This window comes from Nerophis lumbriciformis, linkage group LG34, assembly GCF_033978685.3.
Source record: "Nerophis lumbriciformis linkage group LG34, RoL_Nlum_v2.1, whole genome shotgun sequence".
NCBI classification, from domain to species: Eukaryota; Metazoa; Chordata; class Actinopteri; order Syngnathiformes; family Syngnathidae; genus Nerophis; species Nerophis lumbriciformis.
The window spans coordinates 9527534-9542167 of record NC_084581.2 but is presented as its reverse complement, the minus strand read 5'-3'; the positions used below and the strand labels follow the sequence as shown (position 1 = coordinate 9542167).

Below are 14634 nucleotides of genomic sequence, written 5' to 3'. Positions count from 1 at the left end.
TCATACCTCAGCTCTCTTCAACTGGCAGGCAGATTCTGCACATTCTTGAGCACAGCAGAAAATTCTACATTATAATTTCCAAATAGATGCAAGCGGAACCTGCAAAAGTAAATACTATTGCTGCTTGCCTTGAGGCTGTGTGTTTTCTCCTGACTAATTAAGAAGAGACAAAATCGCCCAAAAAGTTTATTTTATTTACGCAGGGATGCACACTTCTTCACACCCTGATGTGTGACTACTCCACTGGTGTAAATGTAACAACCATACATTATTTCACTGCAAGTGTAATTTCCCGAAGATACACTGCCCTGCAATAAAGAAGTGGATTTGTGAAGCTCTGCAATAAGTGATTCATACTGAGGGAAACAGTAATATTGTAACAGAAAGCAAAACATAATTAGTCCCCCACCTGCCATTATACTGTAAGGCTGTACAACATGAACTTTATAATATGAAATCAGATACCAGCTCAAACACTGATCGTCTAAAAGGAAATGCTGACATGTGGAACTTTTTTCACGTCCTTCAAGGTAACAAATCCATAAATGGCAACCTGAACAATTGTGTGAAAAAGCACAACTTAAAATATATCAACTACCAATTACATAGTTGCTCAATCAAAAGAAGTGTTAAGGCAGGGGTGTTCAAATTAATTTCTTAAAAAATAAAACATAGCGGGGACCAAATAGATATTCTTTATTTTTTGTTAATCAAAAACATCCATCATATGTAGGTTAAGAAATGCTAAGCACTTAAGTATACCTAAAAGAAAACAGCCTCCGCTTCAGCTGCTGTTTTTAGGGGGAAAAAAGTTTTTCTAACCTTTTATGCCAGTAGTACCAGGGGCAATTGGGTTATTGCTGTGTTTGACATCATGGTCAATAAACCCATACTATACAGCTTTGTAACATGAGCAACATCAATATTGGACATGCTAAATGTGTTATTTAGCCCCAACAGTGTCTAAATATGTGCAAAAGCATATTTATAAAAAGGGTTTTTAAGTAAAGGTTTTTTTATTAGACAGAAATGAAAATCCAGAGTTCCATCTTCATGTGCACCAAGAAGCATAAATATGTAAAAATTAAGAGCTCCCATTGATTTTTTATACAATAAACATTTAGTTGTTTAAGAAATGAGCTATGTTAAAACACCCCTGTCTTAAGGTAATGGCTACATGCACACACAAACAAACAATGGCACCTGCTTTGCATCGCCTGCACTATGAATCGATACAACGTATTGGCTCATGTCACATATGTAATATCCCTGCTTAAATGGATGTCTGTCCTCAGCACACCTTCTCACTGCAATCATATTACGTGACAGCAGACTTGTGCGCATTCATAGAAGTGTTTTAAAAGAGTATTATATGCTAATGTCTACTCAAAAATTGCTTTGTTGATGATAATAATGTACACAAACCCTTTTGTGAGGACGAGGAGTGCGCTACGAGGAGCTGAGGCCAGAGTCGGACTCAGCGCTCCCGGCCCGCTCCTTGGAGGCAACGCACGGCGCTGTAGAGCAAGGGATGGAGTAGCAGGAGCAGGCGCAGCTCTTGAGGGTCTCCTCGGTGATCACCTCCTGCAGGGAGTGTTGCTCCTCCACCTTAAAGATGTTGGGCTGCTCTCCTTGGTCCTCACAGATCCTGAAAGGAGAAAAGAAAAAGGGGTTGTATTAAAACTGATTCATGAAACAAAAGTCTACAGCAATTAACCAAAAATGTCTTCATGCACCATTTTCTGTTTGTCACGATGCATTCATTTCAAACCTGCATTCATTTGGGCTCAGTGGGCAATTGCGCTAATTGCTCTTTTGTCACAAAGCTCAAACCTTTTATGTTTGTTTTTAACGGTGCTGAAAGGGGACTCTGTTTACTGGCAGACACGGTCCATCTGGAAAGTACCGCATTCCCTCAAATAGAGACCCCGGCTGTTGTGTATTTGGACTTAATGGCAGACAGGACCAGGTGTCTATTCAAAGGAGGTAGTTTGTCCTTGACTCCGTTTCCAAAGTGCTTGCTCACATGGGGTTTAGTTGCTTTCCCCATGCATATGGAAAGTGCCTTGAGATAACTACTGTAGTGAACTTGCACTGTAAAAATAAAACAGAGTAATAAAGAAGACACAATTCCACTCTCCAGAGTAGTAAAGAACCGACAAGGAACATTCGAAGCACTTTTGTGAAGTACAAAGATAATTAAGATATTAGCTATTTTGTTATGATCTTGCGGCATGGCTCTGAGACAATGCTGACAGTCGCTCAAGGATTTCACAGGCTTTTTTTGTGATCATTGTGACCTAAAGAAAGCTGCAATGTTTTGAGGCTTATTCTTTAATAACGTTGACTCAACTAGTGATTTTATGAAATTGTGAACAATGTTGTAACATTAAGCTAAAAAAAATCACAGGATGTTAAATACTATATTGATGTTTTCCTCGTTTTATAACACAGACTTAAAAGTAGACACTATATGGCAGTAATATCACATACTCAGAGCTCATTATCAAATTACTGTATAATTTTAATTAATCACAATTAACAATAGTAATATTTTTTTATAAATATAGAAATACATGCCACCAAAGGCTTTCTTATTGTACGCTGTCTGCTCTGTCGTTCACAAATTGCAGACATTCTCCTTGTATGTTTTACACTTGAAGTGTTTGTCCGTCTTGAACATTTATTTATGTACCTACACATTTACCCCCCCACATGAAAGCATTTGTGAACTGTTGAGAGCAATCGATAGCGTGATTTTTTGTTGGTAAATGAGAGCCGATGACAGATTATCATCACAATTCAACACATCTGTCACGTAAATGCTGCCTCTTTTCTTGGTCAGCATTGCAAATTCAAATATGTTATCAATTGTCTTACCTTGAATAAATAAAGGTTAAGTAAATACATGTAAACTAGGAAGTAAATGTTTGTATACTGTCTGTACTAGAAGTACCCAGTAGGTCAGAGCTACAACAATACTGCTGTTTGATCAATAAAGAGTTGATATATTGCTACACATTGCTGTTCCTGCTGTGTCTACACAAGAAACAAACATAAGTTTTGATGAGACAGTTGATGTCGTCATTTGAGCGCCACTCAGAAAGAAACTAATTTGATTTCCCAAAATTACGCTGATTAGCCTAAATGTGCGGTGGGGCAGTTGCAGGTATTAGAAAAAGGTTGAATTTGTGGGAATTGGCGCAATCGCAACATCCTAAGGGGGACTGATGTTATTGCGACATGACATTTGCTGACATTTATATACAGTATCTGGTGATGCACTTAAAAGGTTCCCTATTATGCAAATGTCACTTTCTTGACATTCCAACAGTAATATGTGTCCCCATAGCCTGTTTATTAGCACTAAACGTGAGAAAAAGCTATCATCTCCTCACTTGTTTGCTCCATTTTTGATGGAGAAGAGGCAGTCAAATGCTGACTTTGAAATTTATGACATTATGAAGGGGGGAAAACTCCTTCAGGCTTCTCTACACGTCTTTGAATGAAGCCCAGAGCTCCTCAAACTATCCATCAGTCAGCTATAGGTATGGGAGCTGCAAGTTTGATCAATATTTTTTTTCTTAAGCGAATATGCTAACCGAGCATGATGTTGGTAAAAAGTATTGCTAGCATGTAGCTCATTTAGCTATGCTAGTCTTGTGCTGTTGTATGTGATAAATAACCTCTATTACGAGTTACAGTGTAAATGTAAGAAGTGGAAAAGTACACAATAGCACTTTACAGAGACACACCCTGTTTGCGACAAACACTGCTAATTAGCCTCAAAGCACACACAAAACAGAGTGTTTCCAGTAGGGTTTACAAAAAGCACTTTTGAATTCCAGCATCAAGGCTAACACGCTTTTTATACACTACCGTGGGATTATTCAAATTGGTGAAAAATACTACAGTATGGGGATCTTTAAATTGTATTTCATATTGTGTGACAGCTATTAATATATCCCACACTTGGTGCACCATACGGTCGGTAATCTTAACTCCAGGTAAGGCTGTAATCCCTTTAAAGTTTTGAAGTCTGGTGAATCCTGTTACCTTCCGCAGACATGAAAGCCAAGCTTCCCGCTTTAAGAGTTCAGCAAACTGGTTTGCTATATAATGGTCTTCTACAAACATGCATTTATAGTTATGAGAGACTTTCTGACAAGGCTCATATTAGACTGTGTACCAAATGAATAGGCTGTTGCAAGCTGTCAATTCAAGCAAGTGCAAATTAATAGAAAACACTGTTTTTTGGGGGGTGAGAAATGAGGCTTAAATTCCGACTTTCACTAAATCTTAGCAATGATTCTATCAATCCTGTGGTGAAAAATGCTGATTAAAAAAAATCATCCAAAGCCTAACGCGCCTCATGCAAGCCATTCCTGTTTGAAGCAACCCATCCACAAGCCAATGCGTTGGGATGGTAACAAGACATGATAGGCAGGGCAGTTGACCAATCATTCTGTTTCAATTCAGTCCAAATATCAGAAAAGACAAACAAATTCCCTCGCATATACAATTAAGGCATGAGAAATCTGAGGAGTCGACTGTCTTGCATTATCATCTGCTTTCAAGATGTCAAATATATGAGTGTCAGCAAAAACATCACAGCTAAACACCAGACAGACTTTACAGGAATCTGATGGACTTGAATCAGAATTTGTCAGCAAACAGTCACATATTCTGTGGAAAAAAAGGAAGCAGAGTTACTTTTGATAGTCTAGGAAGAAGAGTGGACTGCAGAGCGAGGAGATCGCCCACACAGGACGTGTTTGGAAAACAAACGTGGGAAATGTAGAAGTGAAACAGCTGGACAAACAGGTCCTTGCTCAACATGCAGCTTTACATAACGAGACGTCTACCACCGCCAAATACATAGTCAGCTGTAATGAAGGATACAGTCCCTCTGTGGTCCTGTTAAGTAAGATTTTAAATCATATGTTCATGTTCATGTTATAATTTAGTTTATCTATTTTGTTCTAATTCATAAGTACCGGTACTGCATTTTTTACTGGATACACATTTACACAGGTATTCACCTTTTATATTACTGTACTTCCTGCTACTGACATTCGTAGAGGAAACCCATCCATCCATCCATTTTCTACCGCTTATCCCCTTTGGGGTCGGGGGGGGGGGTGCTGGAGCCTATCTCAGCTACAATCGGGCGGAAGGCGAGGTACACCCTGGACAAGTCGCCACCTCATCGCAGGGCCAACACAGATAGACAGACAACATTCACACTCACATTCACACACTCGGGCCAATTTTAGTGTTGCCAATCAACTTATCCCCAGGTGCATGTCTTTGGAGGAGGGAGGAAGCCGGAGTACCCGGAGAGAACCCACGCAGTCACGGGGAGAACATGCAAACTCCACATAGAAAGATCCAGAGGCCGGGATTGAACTCACGACTACCCAGGACCTTCGTATTGTGAGGCAGACGCACTAACCCTTCTTCCACCATGCTGCCCCGTAGAGGAAACCAAATAATTTAATTGTACGGGAAAATGGATTGATCCGGATCAGCCTCAAAATGAGTTCACTTGTTCCTTATCCCATCACTTGTTCTTTATCTCATTTCGGACATTTCCTGAAAGTTTCATCAAATTGTGCCCATAACTATCAATCAATCAATCAATGTTTATTTATATAGCCCTAAATCACAAGTGTCTCAAAGGGCTGCACAAGTCACAACGACTACTGCAATGAAAGAATTTGATTGATTGATTGAGACTTTTATTAGTAGGTTGCACAGTGAAGTACATATTCCGTACAATTGATCACTAAATGGTAACACCCGAATAAGTTTTTCAACTTGTTTAAGTCGGGGTCCACTTAAATTGATTCATGATACAGATATATACTATCATCATAATACAGTCATCACACAAGATAATCACATTGAATTATTTACATTATTTACAATCCGGAGTGTGGAGGGGGTGGGGGTGGGGTGGGGGTGGGGGGGTTAGGTTTGGTTGTTATCATCAGTCATCAACAATTGAGAACAGAGAAATGGATATTGGAACAGTGTAGGTCTGACCTGGTAGGACATGGACAGCAAGTAGTGGGCAGAGAGAGAGAGAGAGAGAGAGAGAGAGAGAGAGAGAGAGAGAGAGAGAGAGAGAGAGAGAGAGAGATCAGAAGGCATAAGAAAAAGTATCTGCATTTGATTGTTTACATTTGATTATTAACAATCCGGGGAGGGTGTTAGTTTAGGGTTGAAGTTGCCTGGAGGTGAACTTTTATTGCGGTTTTGAAGGAGGATAGAGATGCACTTTCTTTTATACATGTTGGGAGCGCATTCCACATTGATGTGGCATAGAAAGAGAATGAGTTAAGACCTTTGTTAGTTCGGAATCTGGGTTTAACGTGGTTAGTGGAGCTCCCCCTGGTGTTGTGGTTATGGCGGTCATTTACGTTTAGGAAGTAGTTTGACATGTACTTCGGTATCAGGGAGGTGTAGCGGATTTTATAGACGAGGCTCAGTGCAAGTTGTTTTACTCTGTCCTCCACCCTGAGCCAGCCCACTTTGGAGAAGTGGGTAGGAATGAGGTGGGATCTGGGGTGGAGGTCTAGAAGTAATCTGACTAGCTTGTTCTGCGATGTTTGGAGTTTAGATTTGAGGGTTTTGGAGGTGCTAGGGTACCAGGAGGTGCATGCGTAATCGAAAAAGGGTTGAACGAGAGTTCCCGCCAGAATCCTCATGATGCTTTTGTTGACCAGAGAGGAGATTCTATAGAGAAATCTCGTTTGTTGGTTGACCTTTTTGATTACCTTGGTTGCCATTTTATCACAGGAAAGATTAGCCTCTAGAATGGAACCTAGGTAAGTGACCTCATCTTTCCTGGGGATAACAATGTCACCCACTTTTATAGTGAAGTCATTGACTTTCTTAAGGTTGATGTGGGACCCAAATAGGATGGATTCTCTTGTCAGTCATCCACTGTCTTTGATTTTGTGGGTGGAGGCGGGTCATCCACATACACACACACAAAAGTAGAAGCTTGTAACGTAAACATAAGGTATTGTAAGATAAATCATCTGTTTCGGGCCCAAAATGTAATCCATTGTTTCATTCCATTTTGCACATTTCATAAAAGCTTTGTAAAAATCTGCCCACACTTTTTTGAGCTATGTTGCAAACTAACTAACTGAAAAACCTGTGGTGGAGGTGGGTCACCATCAATCTAAAAAGGTTTTCAGAAAACTGTCCCCAAGACCAAATAATCTTCAACCTGGAAACATTGGAAAATCATAATATGAAGGAAGACATTTTTCCATTTCTGTCCTGTAGGTGGCTGTAGCCTGTATTACAACACAATATCAATCTTTGGTTTACACTGCAGCGCTATCTTCTGAGGTCACCATGCCATTTAACTCAAGTGAGAAGAAAAACAGAATCTTGCACTTTTATCTGTCTGCACATGACGATACATAAATAACTTTAACAACAAACTTCACTGCAATGTACTTTCATTAAATGATTATGTCCTATTTAAATAACTGTATCCCAAGCTGAACACTGACAAATCAATTCACACTTAAATTGGTGGAAGTTATAAAAAAAACCATTAAAAGTACATAAGCAAGGCAAGCCATTTATCATCGTTGCAGAATTCTTGAGAAATATAATCTACTTAATTGTGAAAACATAATCGAGTATGCTGATTCAGTTTTTGTAACGCCTCCACTCAAAAACATTGTGAAGAGAAATGTTAACCGGACAACTAGGTCCAGTTCCAGGAGGGACAGTTTGGTGCTGTTCAGGAAAAGTGTGTTTGGGCAACTATATTTTTTCATACCGAGCATGTCAAACATGGAACACAATTTCTGCAAATATAAGGGAACTAGCAACACAATCAGCAGTTAAAAAGACCTTGAAAAAAATGGGTGCTTGAGAGTCAACATTGTAATTATAGTTTATAGGCTACTAGTATAAAATTGAAGTGTTAAGTAGGGCTGGATGATTTTGACAAAAACCCTAAATGCAAGTTTTCTCTCCAAAATTGCGATTGTGATTAGAGATGTGATTTTTATATTTTATACATATACACTGCATAAAACTGTGTTTTATACATATACACTATGCATAAAACTGCGAAAATAACGATTGAAGGATAACATGTTACTTTTAGACTGTCAATCAATATATTCTTGTCTCAAGGTGCCACACAGAATGATATGCAATAATCTACTTTTTAAAAAATATTTGGCTTTATGCATACAGACTCAGAGCTTTTGTCTACATCATACTCTTAAACTAAAGAACATATAATATAATATAGAAGATAAAAAGTATACAGTGTTTATAGGCAAAGGACGCAAGGCTTAACAATTCTGATTGGCGAACATGTCTCTCACTCAAAGGCTGGTGACGGCTTAGCAAAAAAAAAAAACCTGCGCCTGTTGCGGTTATTTATCACACTAATTAAAACCTCAATGTTGATTAATCGTGCATCCCTAATATTAAGGTTTATATGATGAAATATGTATTTTAGCAATTGTTTAATATTTTGGAATTTCACATTTTAATATAGTTTAACATTGTTTGTCTAAATTCTAACATCAGCCTATTTAAGAAACAAGAGATGAAAATTAGCCATTGACTATAATTTCACATATTTACTAGGGATTTAAAAAATACACCGACTTTAACTTTAGAGATATGAATACATAGTTTGGCGAGCCTCTGGATCGATGTATATCTCGTATGGATTGGTCGATGTTCGGTTAGAAAGTCATGAATTGGTTGATTGGAGCTCTGCATATTTTGTTGTTGTGTGTACCACTGCCACATATGTATATAAACTACCCCGAATGAACTGTGAAATACAGTGAGACGCACACCACACAGGTCTACAGGAACCTATAGTTCCAAGAACTAAAGGTTCCAGAAACTTAAAACTTTTGGTGAAAAAGGGCGTACTTTGCCTCAAAATGTTTGTGTCAAAACACACACTATTATCAGCTGCTTGCAGTGAGACAACGCAGCTGGTTATCGATTAAAAAAAATGGCAGCCAGCTTATTAATGTACTTCCTGGCTAAAAAATTGCCATAATTATCATCTGAATACATTCATATACCAACTAACTCTGATAAATGATCACCATGCCAAGTAAATGTTTTAACAGACCTTTATAATGCCTACCTAGGGACGGCGTGGCGCAGTGGAAGAATGGCCGTGCGCGACCCGAGGGTCCCTGGTTCAATCCTCACCTAGTACCAACCTCGTCATGTCCGTTGTGTCTTGAGCAAGACACTTCACCCTTGCTCCTGATGGGTGCTGGTTAGCGCCTTGCATGGCAGCTCCCTCCATCAGTGTGTGAATGTGTGTTTGAATGGGTAAATGTGGAAGTAGTGTCAAAGCGCTTTGAGTACCTTGAAGGTAGAAAAGCGCTATACAAGTACAACCCATTTATCATTTATTTATTTATTTACCTAAAACATCAGGGATTAGATGAAATTGTCATGTATCCATCAAATCTGCTGTTGAAACTTGGACTATATAACCAACATATATAACAAGCATATCAATTGGTTGTAAATTAGGGGCGGGACATGGATAAGCATTCTTACTTTTTTCCCATGTCCCTTTTCGGTGGGTGCCGTTGCATGTCTGTCAAATTACAAAGAGTGATGAAGTGTTGCTATATATGTCTGTCTACCGGAATAAATACAATTCATTCATTCAGATATCAGCAAAAATCAACAGGATTCTTGTTCTGATGCAGTTTGAAGGTGGTTATCATGTAAAGGCAATAGGATTCCTGCTAAAACACCAATAAACAGAGCCTTGTGGTGGCAAGCATGAAGACGGGCGTTGTTACCTGTCATAGATGAGGCCGTCGATGCCTTGCTGTCTCAGCCGCTTCCTGTTCTCGTGCTCGTTGTTGTCGTCGCCCCAGCTAAAGACCACCAGGCCTTTGCTCTGCGCCTCCCCGATCAGGCTCAGGTTTGTCAGCAGCTCTTCAGTGTGAGCGCTGATTCCCTGCGGGATACAACATTTTTCTTTCAGTTGTTTCATAACCAGAACAATTGAAATGAAACGCATCGTCTCCTACCAGGATGTCTTCGCTCTGGGCGAAGCTAATGGCAATCTCTGTGGTCTGGCAGCGGATGTCCATCATCTCCGGGTACATCTTGGAGATTCCCTGAGTCAGGAAGAGGATTGGGTACTTGTTCTGCTTGTGGCGCACCCTGTAGGACAAACATAGATACAAGCATAACAAAAAAGCACTCGGAGAGCGGACACGTACGCCAGGCTCGGTCTTCCAAAAGTAAAATAATCCTTTCAAAAAATCCTGAATCTAGACGGGGATCCGGATCGGTCCCAAAATCGAATCACTCGTTTCTTATCCCATTTCTTGAAATTTTAAAATAACCTCATGGTGGCGACTTGTCCAGGGTTTAACCCGCCTTCCGCCCGAATGCAGCTGAGATAGACTCCAGCACCCCCCGCGACCCCAAAAAGGACAAACGGTAGAAAATGGATGGATGGAACCTTATGGTGGCGGTAACTATGTCATTTTAAGACATCATACAGTACTTAAAGGGGAACTGCACCTTTTTTTTGCATTCTAATTTGTAATAATCTGCTTGTTGTAGGTGGCTAGCAATGGTGTTAATGGGAATAATCCATTTTGCCTCTAAATCACTCTAAAAAGCATCCAAAGCACACACAATACCCCGTTTACATCTCATGACCTGAATATTAACCAAGTTTTAGTCATGTTGTTATTATAAGCGTTTACGCAGAGAAACAATTTGTAGCCGCGCCATGTTACAGAGAGCTAATTAGCTTGTGCAGCTGCAGTGTTGACATACTGATCTTCTGCTTATGATCACCTGGTAACTCTGTTGAAAGTTAGATCTAGATTATAAATCATGCCTCTCACCTTCATAGAAAAAGGTTGTGGACATGAACCGAGATGGCGAGAAAGACACAAAAACACATTATTTTGCTGCACCGGCTTTTTTCTAACCCTTCGCTATGATTATGGTTAATTCATCATCTAAACAGCAAGATTTGAACATCCCATCATCATCAGGCATCCAAGTAATAGTTGTTAGAGGAAAGAATGACGTGATGCATCTATAAAATGAATGCGCCGCTGTATGCTTAAGACATTATTATGAGTGTGCCTGTTACTATATTACATTACATACATACTTAAAGTGTGTATATAAAATTTTCATGGAGGTGTTTGGATGTTTTTTACAGCGCTTCATAGGCGGACCGCGTCTCTCGTAGGCTTAACTTTTAGCTGACTTTAATTTATGTTCATTTACAAGTAAGAATGCATAAAAAAAGAAACACACGTGTGCTCGTCTCATATAAGGATTATAAAGGATACACAAAATTGCAAAAAAAGTGCAGTTCCCCTACAAATTTATTTGTTGAGAGTAAGCTTTCTGTTAAATGCATTCAGCGTAAAGGGGTCCTATTATTCAAAACCAACTTTTCTTACCTATTGATACATGTTGTTATGTATATAGGATCCCCATAACAGTGGCGTGTCTAAGAGGTGCCCAAGGGTGGCACGTGCAGTGATGGTCAGTAACAAGCTACATGTAGCTAAGCTATGTAGCTTAACTACATACAGTAGCTTGGCGGTAGCTTAGCTACTTTTTTAACAAGTAGCTTTTAGTCCCATGTGGCGAGGTAGCTTACATCAAAGCTACAAGCTACAAATAAATAAAATGGACTGCGATTCCAAGCCCAAAAAAAAGGACAAAATCCAATGATCTGGATGAATGAGAACATCCATCAAAACTGCCAACCAATCATGGATTTTCTCCGTATGATACAGAGAAAATCCATGATGATTGGTTGGTGTTCGTATGATGAGTCACAATTGGCTAAGGTTAGGGCGAAACATTACGGACTGGCCAATCAGAGGCAAGATAAGGCAGGTCATCAAAACGAGTAAGCAAAATCATAACAGTCACGCACTCATATCACATGACGACGAGGGAGTCAGAGACCGAGGGACGCTTCAAACTGACCACTCAAAAAAAAAACATACTTGAAAATGGCAGAGGGATTCTGTCCCGCAGATTACAAAACCCAAAACCAGTGAAGTTGGCACATTGTGTAAATTGTAAATAAAAACAGAATACAATTATTTGCAAATCCTTTTCAACCTATATTCAATTGAATACACTGCACAGACTAGATACGTAAAGTTGGAACTGGTAAACTTTGTTATTTTTTCAACATGTTTCAAAAAAGCTGGCACAAGTGGCAAAACAGACTGATAAAGTTGAGGAATGCTCATCAAACATTTATTTGGAACATCCCACAGGTGAACAGGCTAATTGGGAACAGGTGGGTGCCATGATTGGGTATAAAAGCACCATCCATGAAATGCTCAGTCATTCACAAACAAGGATGGGCGAGGGTCACCACTTTGTGAACAAATGCGTGAGCAAATTGACGAACAGTTTAACAACAACATTTCTCAAGGAGCTATTGCAAGGAATTTAGGGATTTCACCATCTACGGTCTGTAATATCATCAAAAGGTTCAGAGAATCTGCAGAAATCACTGCACGTAAGCAGCAAGGCCGAAAACCAACGTGACCCTACATCCCTCAGGCAGTGCTGCATCAAAAACCGACATCAGTGTGTAAAGGATATCACCACATGGGCTCAGGAACACTTCAGAAAACCACTGTCAGTAACTACAGTTTGGCACTACATCTGTAAGTGCAAGTTAAAACTACACTATGCAAAGCGAAAGCCATTTATCAACAACACCCAGAAACGCCGCCGGCTTCACTGGGCCCGAGCTCATCTAAGATGGACTGCTACAAAGAGGAAAAGTGTTCTGTGGTCTGACGAGTCCACATTTCAAATTGCTTTTGGAAACTGTGGACGTCGTGTCCTCCGGACCAAAGAGGAAAAGAACCAGCCGGACTGTTATAGGCGCAAAGTTCAAAAGTTAAAAGTTAAAGTTAAAGTACCAATGATTGTCACACACACACTAGGTGTGGTGAGATTATCCTCTGCATTTGATGATCACCCTCATCCCCTGGGAGGTGAGGGGAGCAGTGAGCAGCAGCGGTGGCCGCACCCGGGAATCATTTTTGGTGATTTAACCCCCAATTCCAACCCTTGATGCTGAGTGCCAAGCAGAGAGGTAATGGGTCCCATTTTTATAGTCTTTGGTATGACTCGGCCGGGGTTTGAACTCACAACCTAACGATCTCAGGACGGACACTCTAACCACTAGGCCACTGAGCAATCAAAGTCAGCATCTGTGATGGTACGGGGTGTATTAGTGCCCAAGACATGGGTAACTTACACATCTGTGAAGACACCATTAGTGCTGAAAGGTACATACAGGTTTTGGAGCAACATATGTTGCCATCCAAGCAACGTTATCATGGACGCCCCTGCTTATTTCAGCAAGACAATGCCAAGCCACGTATTACAACAGTGTGGCTTCATAGTAAAAGAGTGTGGGTACTAGACTGGCCTGACTGTTGTCCAGACCTGTCTCCCATTGAAAATGTGTGGCGCATTATGAAGTCTAAAATACGACAACAGAGACCCCGGACCGTTGAACAACTTAAGCTGTACATCAAGCAAGAATGGGAAATAATTCCACCTGAAAAGCTTCAAAAATTGGTCTCCTCGGTTCTCAAACGGGTACTGAGTGTTGCTAAAAGGAAAGGCCATGTAACACACTGGTAAAAATGTCCCTGTGCCAACTTTTTTGCAATGTGTTGCTGCCATTAAATTCTAAGTTAATGATTATTTGCAACAAAAATTAAGTTCCTTGTATCTTGTCTTTGCAGTGTGTTCAACTGAATAGAAGTTGCTCCAAAGAAATACCTTTTAAAGTAAGGGACAGAAGCTGTACATTTAATGTATGTTTATGGCCCAGAATCATGTATTTTGTTTTACTGTTATTTAGAACACGCCCATTACTGTAAAAAAAAAAAACAGATGCACAGTCACAGTTCACTTTGCAGTACATTGTAGTAAACTGTATTTGTATTTTGCGGCAACTGTTGCAAGTTGTCCGACGTATTGTAATACTTGGCAATATTGTCAGCAATTGTCTTAAAAGAAGATTCATTCTATACTTGGTGGTGGTAACCATGGTAACCTACTATGGTAGCGACATCTGATCCTGGGATAGACTGACTGTTTTTTGGGTGCCACTCATAGTGAAACCCATTGTAAAAGTTACATTTAAACCAGTGTGGGTGGCACCGGGAGCAGGTGGGTAAAGTATCTTGGACACAACGGCAGTGACAAGGAAGGTGGAAGCGGGGATTCGAACCTGGAACCCTCAAGTTACTGGCACGGCCGCTCTACCAACTGAGCCACGACACCCCAAAGTTAGATGAATTAATTCTAAATCAGGTTAGCAGGTTAGTTAGAAGTAGGTCCTTTTAAAAGGTACCATATGTAATAATTTCATGTCAAGTCATCATTAAATGGCCCTGATATGTCAAAAGGCATTAATAAATGATGTTATTTTCAAATACCTCTATAACTGATAACAGTAGTTCCGCCAGGATATGCTCATTTCAAAATTAGATTTACAGCCCCAAAATCTTGTTATTGTTTTCATTTCGATGCCCCGCCCCCATTTGATCAATAAAAAAAGAC

The 14634-nt window shown here is 40.0% G+C and overlaps 1 protein-coding gene across 1 annotated transcript in view; it reads right to left on the bottom strand.

Moving 5' to 3' along the window:
• Positions 1 to 173: 173 nt before the first annotated feature.
• The window catches only part of gpcpd1 (glycerophosphocholine phosphodiesterase 1), a 43948-nt gene continuing 29487 nt past the window's right edge, over positions 174 to 14634 (bottom strand). Inside the window, exons 18-20 of the mRNA XM_061929912.2 lie at positions 10071 to 10206; positions 9837 to 9997; positions 174 to 1648 (exon numbers count right to left, since the gene is read on the bottom strand). Of these exons, the coding sequence (XP_061785896.1) occupies positions 1450 to 1648; positions 9837 to 9997; positions 10071 to 10206 (496 nt within the window). The 3' untranslated portion in view covers positions 174 to 1449. The remainder of the gene's footprint in view (positions 1649 to 9836; positions 9998 to 10070; positions 10207 to 14634) is intronic.